The sequence below is a fragment of the Coturnix japonica genome, chromosome 11 (assembly GCF_001577835.2).
Source record: "Coturnix japonica isolate 7356 chromosome 11, Coturnix japonica 2.1, whole genome shotgun sequence".
NCBI lineage: Eukaryota > Metazoa > Chordata > Aves > Galliformes > Phasianidae > Coturnix > Coturnix japonica.
In genome coordinates, this window is record NC_029526.1 from 2,733,533 (window position 1) to 2,749,583 (window position 16,051).

Consider the following 16,051-nt stretch of genomic DNA (forward strand, 5'->3'; position numbering starts at 1 on the left):
GAAAGGAGCAAGAATAGTGAGAATAAAACAAAGGATTCCCTTGATTACTAGTTTAGAGTTTTTTTCTATAGTCATCACAAAGAATGCCACACACAGTGCAAGCAACTTAACCGTTTCCTCTCCTTTGTTTCTACCTCCTTTCCCCTTGCTTATCACAGAATTATCAAGGTTGGAAAAGACCTAGAAGATCATCTAGTCCAACCATTACCAATACTTCCCAGCTAAATCATATTCCTCAACACAACATCCAAACGTTTCTTGAACACTCCCATGGTCAGTGACTCCACCACCTCCCTGGTCAGTGCATTCCAATGCCTGACTACCCTTTCCGAGAAATAATACTTCCTAATGTCCAGCCTGAATCTCCCCTGGCACAGCTTAAAACCATTCCCTCTTTTATGAAATAAAAGTTTCAAAATCTATAAGGCTGAATGAAATGAAGTGCACTGAACCTATACAGAAGCTGAGATGCTGAACTGTACTGCAGTTCTCTCTCCAGGGCTTCCATGAAATCAAGGCTGGTTCAGCATTATTTGGGGTATGGGCACTTTCGGTGCTGGTTCCCCAAAGGGCTCAGATGTCCATCTTTGGGAAGGCAAGTTCTGAGTAAAACCTTTCCTTGGAAATTATTCTCATTTGGGCACCAGTGCACGAGATCTACACAGTTAAGCTTAAATCCTGCCATGGCAGGTCCAAGATGTCACAGAGACAATGAAAAGGAAAGGGAAGATTAAGGAGTAGTAGTTGGAAGAGAGAATAATAGGTTGTCAAGATATAGGTCAACTGGCCTGAGGAAGAGAAATTGAAGGTTTATAATCAGTGAGATAATCCTGGAATCTTTACATCAACTTCACTGAAAGCAAAATGGGGTGGGAGAGTTGGCCCAAACGCAAGTTACTTCAACTTTAATTATAACAATTTCTTGTTGTCCTGTTAGAAGGCAAGAAGTGAAGAATTAGTTGCAAACTAATCGTAACTGATGCTTTTTTTCATGGCAAGATTCCCTGATACTCAGTAGCGTGGTTTTCTATATTCTATGGGAAGAATACATACAGTGCCAATGGGAAGCATGAGGAGGGAGGGAGGAGTTAAACATCTAGAACTGTTGTTACAAAGACTTCATACAGTCTTGTCTCCTGCCTCCTAAATTACAGTGTTTTAATACAATGTATTAAGTATGAAATGTATTTAGTTGTTGCTTTATTATTTTGTAACATAGCTGAGAGCAATTAGCTACAATATAATCTAATAATTACAGTATATGTAAATGCTATAGAGTTTACAGTACAAACACATACTAGAGAGCCACACTGCAGATAACTTTTTAATCAGTTGGTGAATGAGGGACAAAGGTTTTAGAACTGAGCACAGCTGATGAGACTCCCACTGTATGCAGCAGAAATTAAGGCAGCAAGCTTTGATGTTGCTGCCTAAGCTGCTCTGAATTCTGTAAACCATTTGTTTCCATTTTAATTCACAGCGAGAGACTCAGTAATTTGTGGGCTGCTTTTAATCATAACTTCCCTCATAGCAAATTTAAACACTTGCCAGAACTGTATGCTCCCTCTCATCTTACATTTAAGTAGTTCTATTAGTTTTCTATTTCACATTGGTTTAGGTATGGAAATGAAAGTACTCGTTTTATTTTTTAAGCCCTTTAAGCTGCCATATTCACATATGCACTGAGGTATGGGCATTTATCCCTAAAGGTGAAAGAGAAATTCTGCCCCTGAATCATCCATGCCACATCTCAGCCTCCTTACAGATTCTTTATGTCTTTAATAAAGAAGGGCTGTTGGCTGCTACACTCCTGAAATGGCCTTTCTGTTTTCCTTTGCTTCTAGCAAATTTAATAAAGAGCTTAAAAATATGTCAGTGAGAAAACAGACTAGAAAATGATGAAGATTGGATACCTGCTGTTTTAGCTTGAATGAGTGTCCTAAAGCTGAGATCCCCAGCCAAATTAAGAAACTCCCAGGCCTTTTAATATGAACATAGCAAAGCTTCCTAATGCAACTTTCATCACTTACTTGTAGAGGAGGCATGTCTGTCCTGTGGGAAAGGCTTTCTAGGGATATGCCTGGCTTCTTGGCTTATCTTAGAAGGACATACAGAAATGGAGGGGGACAAACACTTTAAGCAGATATTTTATGTTTCCAAACAACAGAACTAAGTTAGCAGGTTACTACTTAATGTCTTTCCTTCCTCTTAGTTCATAATAAAATGCTTCTGAGCAGTAATAATAAAAAGCTCTTCATTCTTTGCAGTAAGAAAGAGGCAAGCTTGCTTTTGTTAGAAAAGAAACAGCTCATTTGGGTCATACCAGCTTCTTTTATTTTCTTGGTAACAAGGAGGAGCAAAGGTGGAACACCACTTTGATCACAGCATCTTAAATCAGTTCTGAATGCTTGTCCTGCACGGAACACAGGATGGTCCTCTTAAGGTGTAACTTCTATCTAAATACCATGAGTCTTTTCTAGAACCTTGTAAAACTGTCATTAGAATTGTTCAGGAACAGATAACTTCTCTGTTTCATACAGTATTTAGCTGAGAGCTCATATGTTGTACCACTTTGTGGTATTCTGAGTCTGAGAGAATCTAGAATTTCAGGACTGATGAAAGATTAGGGTCAGAATTATTCAGTTTGTCCTTGTCAAGTATTCAGGATGTTTTGTGTATGGTAGGTATAAACTATACTAGTTTATAACCCTGGAGAAATTACAGTTCTGAAGAGTTATTTTGTTGAGCCAGCAAGACTGATGGGCCAGTGGAGGAGAATAGGGAATTTCAGAGGAGTAGTTGGCATTTGAACTTCAGTGCTGGTGAGCCTCAGTGAAGCTATGCTACATATAAACCAGCTGATTAATAGCTGTCAAAGAGAAGAAAGAGGAGTGATGAAGTCATGTGGGAAAAGGAGGAGAACAGCTGTGAGCTGGCCACTGAATCCAGGAAGAAGGGACTGTCAACATGGCATAGCTGAGATTGTCCCTGATGTCACATGAAATCCTGGAGCACAAAGCTCATGGCTACTGTCAGGATGTCAGTGTAACAGTTTGACCTGTCCGAGGTCATTGGTTTGATAGCAGAAATTGAAAGCCTGTATTAGGAAACTAAAATCACTTGATTTGCATCCATGCTTTGATTGATTAATGAGTCAAACTCTTGGCATAGTCTTTGTAATGAGGTTGCTTCAAAGTTGATTTATCATCATCCTCAGTGCTATTTTGGAATATAAACAGTGGTATTATTAAAAGACAAAGGTCACCCACCTTTGGAAGTTAAAGTGCCAGATTGTATTCTTACTCATATTAATGATTAAATCTGCTGGCAAACACTTGGGTGTAGTGCCTGATAGAAAAGCAAGCTGTTGGGTCAGCATCGGATCTTGTTTTTGGTGATATGATGCACTAGCCTTATTTGTAATAGAGAAGATTTGGTTGCATGTTGTCTTTGGTACTTGCGCTGTGGATTGCGAAATAGTGCATAAGAGCTTGTGGAAATATGAATAAGAAATGAAGCATTACAATAAGCTGTAAGATTCTTCTGTTCTAGAAGGTATTGACTGCTGGTGAGCTGTGCTGTGAAGCAAATGATTTCTCCTAGAAATTATGTGATCTATGAACACTTAAGGAAATAACATCTCCGAGGAGATTAAAAGCATATGTTATGATAGCGAAAGAGCTGTTAAAATATTTATCTGCTGCTGTTTGTAAATTCATGAAAAGCTTAATCAGATTGTTATGATACAGTAAGTCTCAGGTGACTAATCCAACAATTAGTAGGCTGAGCATAACTGACCTTGTAAATACTTTGACTCACAAAAAGGAGATTTTTATGTTGGTAAATCCTTTTTCCACAAATTTCAATGGGAAATAGTAATTTTTCCAGACTGTGCAGGAAAAGTGAATAAAAATGTTAATATTAAGTGTATCTGGTACACTTAATAGCTCGGTTACCTAAGGCTGAGCATCACCTTCCCCCACAGGGAGCACATCAGTTAATCATGCTGCGCATTACTCAACTTCAGTTGGCATCAGCAACATTTTAGATGTAATAAGAATCATCATGACAAATCTTTCCCTAAATTGATGAGAATCTACTTTTGACACTGCTTGTTACTTCGGCACAGCCTCTTACTGATATGAGGAATGCTTAAGAGGTTGGACATGTTAGGGAGCCTAAACAAACAAGCAAAACACCATCACCACTGAAGGGGCTCTTGCCAGGCATGAGTTATAATGAGCTCAGAGCACTCGTGAGCACAGCCAGTAGGGACGGCCATAGTTGATGATTTCTCCAGTGACATTCTGCACTGACTTTGGTCTCTTGGACTGCACAAAAAGCATTTGTCTTGTTGCAAACAGAACTTCTCCTTTGTGTTGTGATGAGTAGCTGACTGTATGTGAGAGGCGGTGTTTATTGATCAGCCAAGCTGATGAGGCAGCTTACTGATGATCCGTACATCCCTGTCATTTTATGAAGTAGTTTAGCACACAGAGTGAGCACTCCTGCTTCTGAGTACTCAGTGAGGACAAGATTTCATCCATACTGTTCATACTAAACTGTCCTGAAAGTCTTCTGTCACCAGTTTCCAGTTACAACACAGCCACTGGGTCTGCCCTGGTAAGTCAGGCAGCTGGTATGGAGGCAGGTAACTGACAAACATTCCAGCTTTTTAAATCTTACTTAACGGGTGGGATTGTTTTGTTTGATAGCTGAAGACTGTTTCCAAAAGCCACAGTCATCAGAAGGGTTACATTCTGCCATCTATCTTCGTACTGAAGTCCCATCGGGGTGGCTCAGCAGGCTACTCCCAAAACACAGATGTTTCTGGCTATTCATTCAGCATTTTAGTGCTGCTGGATACCTCTTGCTCTCTAGCTTTTTATTACTGGGAGCTTCGTAAAATATAAATTGGTTTTTTTTTTTTTCTTTTTTCTTTCTGAAATCACCAGTTGCTGTCTCCAAAGTAACATAACATTAAAAATGACTACATAGGTGCCTCTGGACGGTGTGTACTTTGTGTCAGTAAAACTCACTGAAAATTAACAGGGCTTTTGTCTGTCTAAACTTCAGCCTAAAAGCCTTTATGTCTAGTTTCTAATCAGGAAACTGGAGTTTACCAAAGAAAGAAACTCAAGGATCTGGCTAGTAAGAAGCGGGTATATGTGTATATGTGTCTCCCTCCTTGAAAATTCAACTTTGAGGGACTACAGTGTGTATTTATACTTTTCAAGGTCCTGGAAGTTCTCAGGCTTTATGAGGAACAACCTATTTTTACAGGCATGAAAAGTCCCTTAAGTGTGTCTGCTGGTGTCTTAAATTAGTCATAGCTGGTCTTAGGAACATCACAGTCCATGTCACCTGTGTCGTTTTTGTCTGTGATTCTGTGAAATGCCATTTTCTACCACTTCCATGACCTTAAGCACTCCCATTTAACATTTATAAGCTGTTGTAGAACTTTTGTGGTTGTAGATTTTAGAAGGATAGCAATTTTTTTCCACTTCTAGATAGGGCAAGACGTGCTGAAAACAAAGGTGTTAAAATATCTTAGTGACTTAGGACTTGTGGCAATGAAAGAGACTTCTTTTTCCCTGTCTTTTTTGCATCAGTCTAAAGATTCTCAGGTTTGTTACCCACATCTGACTAACTTCAGTTCTCTTGGCAGCCTAGCAAACATACTAAGGCAGTGTAATTAGTGTCTTTATTTTTATTACATCTTCTTTCTGAAGAACCCACTGATTTCTTTTTGAGGTCACTAAGCTTGCTGTGGTCCTAACAGGGCTCCCTCCTGCAGGAGCAGTGTGGGAAAAAGCACATTTAAAAATATCAATGAATGTAGGACTGGGAAGTTAGATAGAAGTGAAACCCAACAGTATCTCAGATCACTGCCCGCTGCCTCTTGGTCTGCTTGGTTCTTGTAGGAAAATTTACCCATACAACTAACAAGCCACCAGCCCTGGTGTGACAGAGATAAGGAACTAAGCTGATGTGAAACTCAGTAAAGCACTTTTAGAGGCTGAATCTCCTATAGAAGTTTCTCCTAAATGAAACTGATAAGTATGTCCAACATGGAGGCAACAGATGGAAATTATTTTTTTTTAAGAGACCATAGAGACAACTGTTGTAAAAAGAAGGATGAGACGGAGCCATTCACTAGTCCCTGCCTATGACTGCATTCCCTACTGCTCAGCTCAAGGTCTGTCCTGGAAACTGTTATCATTGAATACTATTAGCCTATGCTATGGTAGCCACAGGCTGTCAAACAGCATAGAAAAATTAAAAAACAATCTCAGGACAATTAAACTTAATTAAGCCATAAGCAATCAAACCATAAAATACTAGTTTGTCCTCACATTAGCCAAAGCTGACGTGTCTTCATGCATCCTTCTTTCTGAACTGTTGATGAGTTTGGTCGTGATGACTAGCTCATCTTTCACTTTATGGTAAAACAAGTCTTTTCAAGTGCCAGCAAAGAGTGTTGTGATAAACATATGTTCAAGAATGACATCCTACATATTGATTGAGATGCGTCCTACGGCTGTTTGTGTTTATGATATCAGCAACCAGTTTTCAGTCATTCCATAAACTTTGATAGCAGAGTGCCCTTTACCTTTGCTTGTAAAGGTTTTGATTCTGCTTTGAGAGAAATGAAGGGTTTAAACTTTTGGCTGAATGGTGGCCCCTTGTGACTATGAAGTAGCTGGCTTTCTGTTTGCTCCAGTTTGAAAGCTTTTAAATCAAAAGATGCTAACGGAGATGCAGGTTTCTCTGGCTGAACTGACATAAGATTATATATAAACACTATCCCAAATGCAAGCAGGTTGCAGGATGTTACCTCCTGTGTCTGAAGTAGCTGCAAACTATAATGGAAGCGGACTAAGAATGTGATAAAAGATGACCCAAGGATAACAGAAAGGAATTCAAACATTGTGGGTGTCACTGTGTGCAGTGTGAGATAGGGAAATACATCTCTGTCCCTAAACTTTGTAAGATTGAGATACAGGAGTGGTGAGTATGTATGGAGCCACTTGAGCAATGCTGCCGCTACACCTGCAGCCTGCTGGCATCACTAGACATTGTACCACTGCGGTGTGAACTGCCAGTTAGCTGTGGACAATAATGAAATAGGGATAGAGTTTGTTTTTCAGTGTTGACCATTATCTGGGTAGCGAGCTGAGAGATTTTGTGTCCCTCTTCTGAAGTCCTGGAGGTACCAGATGGGAGGAAGTATTCCAGTACCAGCCCTTCCTTACTAGCCTGTTAAATTCTGAGGACCAGTGTAACTCTGTGCCAGCTGATAGGGATTCTCCTGTCCTGCATTCCTCCTTTTGTGGGCAGCAAGTATTTTATGCTACAAGTGTGAACCCTTAGCCTTTATCACCAAGCAACCACATTAACGAGACATACCTAACTATCTTACAGAGCGTGCTTTCATTCTAGCAGTTCTTCCATCTGTGTCATTCACCATTCACACACTCCTCCATCTGCTAGGCAGGGTCTGTTCTCCCTGTGTGAGATTTCAGAGCACCCAGGCACCTGCCTGGCTCACAGATGGTGTTACTCCATCACAGCGTGGAGGCATCGCTGCCAACGCAGCGACTTTTGGGGAGATAAAAGGGGACGATGGAGTTAAGGGCTTCCTGAAGATGTGCCAGGCACTCTGAGCTAACAGTAACTATTGTGTGTGATCTATTCGTTGCTGTCATTGCCAAACTGTGCAGGAGGTGAGGCTTTGTTTGTCACAAGTCTCCTACCTACTTCGGGAAAAAGAACCTCTCAAATGCAGCACCGAGGGCAAAAATCCCGCTCCCCCATTAAAACCATCCCAGAGAAACCTTTCTCTGGCCCAGCGGTAACTTTTCTAGATGCTGCTTCACAGCAGTCAAGTTTTTTTTTCCTCTCCTCGATACTATTTGTTGCCAACGAAAAGAAGGCTGGCGCGGCAGCAGAAGGCAGCTACGCCCGTGCCCAAAACTAAGTTCAACTCCGAGGGGGGAGCGAGCTGTCCGTGCCCCGACGGAGCTCGGCGGAGCGGGATCGTGGGGAGAAGGGAGAAGCGGCGGCCCCTATGCGGGCACCTTGCGGCAAATGCCCCAGCTTTTGGGTTTTGGGGCTGGGGAGCGGGGAGCGAGACCTCGCGAAGCGCCTTACCCCCTCCATTTTTGTAGCAGAGGTAGGGGAACCTCCAGACGTTGGCCAGGTCCACAGCGAAGCCGATGACGGAGAGGAGGAAGTCGATCTTTTTGCCCCACGTCTCTCTCTCCTGGGGGCCGTAGTGGGGCGCGGGGGTGGCGGGCAGGAGGTTGCTGCTGGTGTATTGCACGCCGTTGTGCTCCTTCACCAGGATCAGCTCCACGTCCTTTCGCGGGGGAGGCGGCCCCGGGCGCTCCGGCAAAGGGGCCACCACCGACACTTTGCGGTCGGGCTGGATCTGTTTGTTCATCCTCGCCTTAAACATCCAGAGAGAGCGAGCTTGAGGCGGGGGAGAGGGCGAGGCGGGGCGGGGAAGGGAAGGAGGGAAGCGCGCTGCCCGCTGCAGGCAGCTCCGCTCTCCAGCCCGCCGGTGTCAGCGCAGCAGGAGCGAGGCACGGCCGTAATAAGAGCCATGCAAATGAGGCGGGAGAAGGGGGGACCGGGGTGCCCCCAGGGAGCGGGGCTTCCCGAGCCCTTCCTCCGCAGGGGAGCGGCCGGCAGCCGGCGCACCTGGGGCCGCCCTGCCCTGCCCGGCCCGGCCCGTCGGGCACCGAGCGCATCCCGTCCAGCGGGTCCGTCGGGGATCACGATCGGGACCTGCCCTGCCCGCGCATCCCCGGCCGGGCGGACAGAAGGGGCTGTCGGCGGGCGGCAGGTGGAGCTGAACCGCACGGCTCTCTGGCTTAGATGCGGGACGGAGGCAGCTCTCCCCGCGTGCCTTGGGTTAAATGCCAGAATTTGGCTTTTGGGATCAGAACCCGAGGGGGTGTAGCATGAATGGCGGAACTGGACGCTGCTCTTAGTTCCATGCCAGGACAGATCGATGCCCAACTTTTGCTTTCCTGGAAAGCACGGGGCTGGTAGGACTTGGTTATCAGGCTGCAATACTTGTATTACATTGTTTACTGCTCTTCCAAGTGGGACCTGGATCTTTTAGATGTAAAACGAGCAAATAATTAGCCAGCAGTTCAACAGCGACTGTTGCCACAAGTGGGTTAACTAAGTTGGCAAACTACTAAGTTGGTTTTTGGGCCCTCCTATTGCAGCCGCGAGCTGTAGCTGTCCCTTCAGTGTCTGCTGGACAGTAAACTTTGAGCACTAAGGCAGAAGAAACAGGCTGCTCCCCACCAGTGAGGTTAAATAGCTTTCCTTCTGCCTCGAATTGATGAGGTCAGAGACAGGACTGTCTGTGGCATTACAGCCTACCATCCTTATTTGCCCTGCTAGTACTGATAATGTATCTAGAGGTACTATTCAGTGAGTTCACAAATAATCTCAGGTTCTTAGAGTGTGGAATAAAAGAATCTCAATTGAGGGAGTTAAAGCTTGTGAGTTGCCATCTTCCCCTCCTCTCTGTAGGCCCCTGACTGTGAAGATGCTGCTGAGGCAGCTATTGACAATTTGGGGATTTTATGCCTTTGGAAAAGCTCTTGACATTACAAAAGGCATCATACTGGGTTTCTCATGATCCTCAGCTGTGACTTGGTTCCCAAAGTCCTTGTCTGGAAAAAATATCAGAGCAGCATCTAGACTGTTTCAGAGCAAATGCATGTTTAGAACACGTGGCTTGGATGCTCTCTTTCTGTTCCGCAGTGTTTTTTATCCTCCTTTTCTCCAAATACACCACGTAAAACTTTTTTCTCTGATCCTTTTGACATTTTATGCTATTCATGCCTGAAATGCTTTTCTTGTCTGCAGTCACTGCACGGTGCCCTGTGAGCTCTCAGGCTTTGTCCATGCCATGCTCCCACATTTTTACACCCATGCACTGCACAGCTGCCTGCTCCTCACACCACCCATCACTCACAGCCACCGAATGCACTACATAAGCACCCATGTTTCCAGTTGCATGCAGTGCTATCACATGTGCCCACCATCCCCTGTGTTTCCTTGAGCCTGCATACCCATATCATGCAGCAAATGAAGGGTGAGCTGTTTCTGGGCATGAGGACAGCACCCACTCCCAGCTGAGAGCCCCCAAGCCATCCTGCTGACACTCACCAGGTAGCACTGGGGATGTCTCTGGCCCATTCCTTGGTACCTGTGTGCAGGAGAGGTGATGGAAAAGGAATTGCTTCTTCTGGCTTCTGCCACTCTGGGTCTGCAGCCTCGCTGGGAGCCAAAGCCGTAGCCTAGCCAGTAAGGAGCTTTTTAAATCTTGTTCCTCTCTCTTCACGTGACTAATCTGCACAGACTTCCTACACTAGGCAGCAGCACTCACATATTGCTTCTGGAAAAATAGGGTCTTACTAAGGAACAACCCTTTTCCCCACAATGGTCTCAATTAGCTGAGCTTGATTATGATATCTATGGGTGGGAGGAATCTAGAAAGCCCCTGCTTATTTCCTAAGATAATTAAATCATTGTGTGCAGGCATATATATATACACCTATATATATATGTATCTGCTTTTAGTTTTTGCATGGAAAGTGTGTGCAATCTGGTTAATGTAATATTTGCTGCGCCCTCAAGGTAAGAAAGTCCTCAATTGGATTTTATAAAAAAGTTGCTTAATCTTGAATCTGTCTGGATCTTGTTGTGCCTAATGGAGCCTGACAGCAGGTAGACTGGCAGTCAGGGAAGGGAATATTGTATTTAGAAACCTCAATGGAGACAAGCAAGATGGCAGGCTGTTAGTGATGTTCCACTTTTGAGTGGAAAATAGGTGATATCTTACTTTAACAAATAGTCAGGTGATACTGAACTTGTCGTCAATTATTCAAATTCATGTCTGCCATTCTCTTGGTAAGGTATAGGAGAATACGCTCTATGTTGTAATAGTGAGCTGAGACTGTCACCGTCAAACCTTCATGTCTATGTAGAAAAAAACCCCAATGAACAATTCGGTGCGTGCCACTCGACCTCAGTTTGCTGTTGGTGTGAAGGCTCGTTGGCAGCAGGACTTGCATCCAGCAGCACAGCACAGCCCTCTGCCACTGATCTGACAGAACTGCAGGAGCTGGCTGCTGTCCTTCCTGTGAACCTGCACTCAGAGAGGGGCTCTGTCGAACCCTGTGCAAGTGTCTTTAGAACAGCTGGTGCATTCAAAAGGGTCTTGTGTTGTGTAAAGTTTGCTGTACTTGAAAGAGCTTGGCACACATGCCAAACAAAGTAGTGACTGAGAAGGGATGGGAATGCTTTATTAAGCATCAATGAGAAAGCAAATAACAAAACAGCAGCAGCACTGAAACCAAAGGACAAAATAATAATGATAAATGTAGTTGGGAAAAGAGTTCTAAGTATCAGAGCAGTTAGTATAGAGGGTTGTAGGATTTTGTTTTATGGACAGGGTTGTATGATGAAGTTGCTTGTGAGAGCTTGGGTTTGGGCTCGGAGGCCCAGGACATCACTTTCTTGTTGTAATCCAATATATCATAGAAAGATTAAAAAAGGACAGGGGATGTATGAACCACCTCTTTGATTTCATGTCCTGATACATCCACAGAAACCCTGAGCTCACTCTGGCTGTAGGGCTTATCAGCACTGAAAGACTACACATTTTTCAAATGAACTGCATAAGCTGAATGCAGTTAGGTTTGGTTATTCTGTGATAAAACAAACTCGGGCAATAGCCAATTGCTGTAGGAACTGGGAGCAGAGAACAGCCTTCTTACTAAATCAATGCTAAATCAATTTCTAGTGATAGGAACATGGCAGTGGTAAGGGGTGCCCATCTTTCTAGGTTATCAGGTAGAGGACACCATACTGTTGACTTTATCAGACGCCTTTTGATGACAGCAGATATATCAGCTCCAGCTCGTTGGTTGTTGTAAGCAGGTTGAGAAGTTTTGCTTTACAGTATCTCTAAAATCACACTGCCATTCTAAATGTTGAGTTTACTTAGAATTTAGAAGCTTTGTGTTGTGTTTTTAGAACCAAAGAAATACTTCCCTCTCACTGAGAGGGCCCATCCATTTTGGTCCAGGTCTGCATACTGACAGCTGCTCTGACTGCATGAGGTGCACTTTGTCCTCCTCTTTTCACCTTGGTTTGTACAGGGGCCAGAAAGGGATGAGAACACTCACTGACCTAGGGTCTGCTTTGAGCAGTAAGGGAACCAAAACACTTGAGTCTGCTGTGATCCTTCTTTTTGATCCATCTTGTTCTATCTGCATGCAATATGTATTTACTAGTTAGAAGAAACCTTTGAACAAAAATGACCTAGATTTCAGATAAAGAAATTTTGTGAATTACAAATAATTCCAACCTGGAACAGGATGCTTAGAGAAGTGGTGGCGGCCCCATCCCTGGAGACTATAAAGGCCAGGATGGATCAGGCCCTGGGCAGCCTGATGGAGCTGTGGTGTCCCTGTACACTGCTGGGGAGTTGAGTCAGATGGCTTTTAAAGGTCTCTTCCAACTCTAAGGAGTCAGTGATTTTATGATTATCAGCCATGACCTTCATTGTAAGGGGAACTTGCTTGTCTCTTTTCCCACCTGTATTTAAAGTTCATTTCCAGGTGATACTCCTGTAGTTTATGGAAGATAATATTGCTTCTAATCCTTGAAGACTGGATTCACATTTTATTCTGTTCATTTCCATCTTGTTTCATTTCTGTAATTCTAGAGCTTAAGAACATCAGTTCTTCCTGTGTGAGCCCCAATCTTCCCTCCATTACTGTTGCCTGCCAACTTCGCCACCTCCAAATTTAATTAGGAAACAGAGACTTTAATGTGTGTGTATTATTAATGCAAAAATTAAATAAGCTCATTCTCAATAACAGATCTTTTGGGATGTATAACCTCATTCCAAGCCTATAATTATCCTTACAACATAACATACTATTATTTTGTCAGTTTCATTCCTGTCTTAACAGTTCTTTTATTTATTCTCACCTCCTCTGCTCAGGTTAACAATTATAACTGTTGTTGTAACAGCTGCTTTTCTGAATTACTGATAGATTAATATCTACTTCATTTTCCTTGTCTTTATAAAAGGCAGTTCTCAAAATAAGGTACCAGATTAATCTGTCTTCTTTCAGAAACCTGGGGGTTTGTGAAGTGTTGTAACAGACTAATTATTAGAATGGGAATAGAATGGGAACTCCACACTGTCGTAGGATTACAAGCATTTCCCTAATCAAGGCTTTTACAGAAATACTACATAATTTCTGTTGCCTGCTGACCCTGACCTCAACACCTTAATGTCCAAAGCTGTATGGGGAGATGTCCCAAAATATATGCCAATATGAAAACTTGAGTTTCACATGACTAGATTTTTTTACTGTACTGCTAATAACAAGGTGCTGGATATTATTTTTCTCCTATTGAAAAGATTAAACAAAAAACAAACAAACAACAACCAGAAGAAATCTGTCCTGCTTGCTGGGAGAACCTGTCCTTCCTCTTCCTGCCAGTCTCTTGCTGATATCTCTGCTTGTACAGCAAATAAAATATGTCCAATTGTGCAGGCTGCAAGAAAGACTGAGAGTGAGCACTGGTATCTTCCTTAACTTGACATAGCCCTTTTAATGTGGGTTTCTGATCTTACATTTGTTACATACCACATTGGTTATTGGAGACATGGAAGGCCGATCTTTATGCAGCCTCACTCATTTTCAGAAGCATCACACACGTATCTGGAGACAGGTCATTTTTTTCCCAACTGCCTACCATCTGATTTCACTGCTTACTCTAAAGCCCAAGTATTGAGAATGATTGTTATTCAATGACAGTGCTTTCTTCTAGGCCTAATATTAACATTTGGGACCAAATTATTTTCTTTGGTGTTGAAGCAGAACTCCCTTTTTTGGCCAGTGGCAGTGATAGGCACATACTTGAAGAGGAGATGTGGAAATGAAAGCCTCACCTTTCATTTCCTCACCAAATTCTGTCATTTCTGTTTTATCCTAAGAGCACTTGTAAACAAGCCAGTGATTTCCTTAAACATTCTTTAGGATCTTGTGATTCCAGCTCTTTGAGACAGAGGGAGAAAGAACAGCAGGGATTTGAAGGTGGTCTCCTCCAAAATGCTGAACAAGGCCAGTTCTTTATTTCTTTTAAAAACAAAGTGAATCTGTATGAATATGCATGCTTGAAAGGACCCAAACCTTATCACAAGTCTTAGTTGAAGTGCCCAAACTGACTTTCCAAAGTTTGAGAACTTCTGTATGTGTTTTGCCTGTGTGAGTTTGCACATTTGTCTCACAGGGCTGTTCACATGGCCACATCTTGAGCAGGTTCAAATAGATTTTACTTATTTTTACAGTTGAAAGCCTTTGCTGTTCTATAGCAACAGATCCACATAAGTACTGTGAGCTGATACAGTGCTCAGAAACCTCCAGTTGCCCTCAGTGGTAGCATTTACCCAAGTGCAGCACAAAGTAGCAGGTTAACCTCCCATCTAACATTGACTAGTTTGGACAGTTACAAGTAAATTGTTTCTGCTGAGCTGATTGTTTTAAAATTAAGCCTTCAAGCACTGAAAGAATCAGCAATGCCAAAGGAGACTCAAAGCCGGTCTTTGAAGTTATGACAAGTCAGGCACTTGGCAGTTTTCACAATGACCTATATTTTAATATGTGCTATTGGATTATTTCTAAAGAGGCTTCTTAGCCATAAAAGAATTATGCTCATTGGCTGGGCTGTGGCAAAAATACAATTGAATTAAGGATCGAAATAATTTAGGATCCAGCTGGACAAGTTGTCCCTGCGGCTGAGCAGTAACAGACATATTAAGCATTGGAAATTGCACAGAAAAAAAAGGTATAATTGATCTAAGGTAACCTCACTACTTTATATTAAATAAATCAATGCTGATAAGCTGAAAGGTTAGAAGCAAGAAGCTGAATTCAAGGAAGGTGAACCTGGGAAAAAGCAAGTCTAGGTAAAACAAGCCAACATTTAGGTCTTAGAAGTGGGAGAACAAGTCAGTGCTTAGAAGTGCTCTGGCACAAGTCGGTGGCAGAAGTGATGCTGGATCTCAGCACACGCCAGTGCTCTTTGCCACTTCCAGGAGCTGGAACATTTGTGATCTACCAATTCCACACAGCTTCTTTAAAACTAAAACCAAAGTTTGTCTGATTGTTCTGCGCCCTGAGCAGATAAGAACACAGATTTTGAAGTGGTAATTACTGCCTTTTCTGTGAACTGAGGAGGCACTTGCAGACTATACTGTCTGTTCTACCTAAAGTCCATCTCCCGGGTAGCTTAGTATCAGGATAATTCTCTTCTGGTACTTGTTAGACTGCAAAGTTTTAATCTTTCCCAGAAGGGATCACAGTAGTAAACATAGTAGCACTGGGATCCCACAAAACTAGAGCCTCTTTCCTCTTCATAAGGTATAAGGAGAATTTACCCTGTTAAGAAGAGCTAACAGCTCTTCTCCTTTCTTAGTGGATACCTGCATTTTCATTCTTCACATTCTCTGTCCCACAGTTGATCTTTTATATCCCTTCACAGATCATTATTACTGTGATTAGCCCATGTAATCTCAGCTGAAGGATCTTCTGCTTACTTCCTCTATGACTACAGTTTAGATTCCTCAATATTAGGCATAGAGAATGTGACTGTGATCTGGAAAGGCAAAGTATGGTAAGGACAGTGAAGTAGGAATGGAATTGGACCTGGGCTTGCCATCACAATATGAACTGGGATGCAACAACTCTAGTTACTCTTCTGGTCATGCAGAGGAACCCAGGAGAGTGAACACAGGATGGGACAGTCATGTGTGGTCTGAGAAGGTCCTTCTACAGAAGGGAATCTCTTTAAAAAGGGGAAAATGAGGGAACACCACCCCCAGTGTGCATCTGGCAATGGGGCTGGGGAGGGCTGGGGGTGTTGGGGTGCAGGGGGAATGCTCTGCTGCATTGCACTGAGCCCTTCCTCTGTGGGTGTTGTTGCTGAGACTTCACAG

General features: G+C 43.0%; 1 protein-coding gene across 1 annotated transcript in view; it reads right to left on the reverse strand.

Moving 5' to 3' along the window:
* The window catches only part of SLC6A2 (solute carrier family 6 member 2), a 65,823-nt gene extending 57,243 nt beyond the window's left edge, over positions 1-8,580 (reverse strand). Inside the window, exon 1 of the mRNA XM_015873888.2 lies at positions 8,155-8,580. Within this exon, the coding sequence (XP_015729374.2) occupies positions 8,155-8,461 (307 nt within the window). The 5' untranslated portion in view covers positions 8,462-8,580. The remainder of the gene's footprint in view (positions 1-8,154) is intronic.
* Between the last annotated feature and the right edge of the window lie 7,471 nt (positions 8,581-16,051).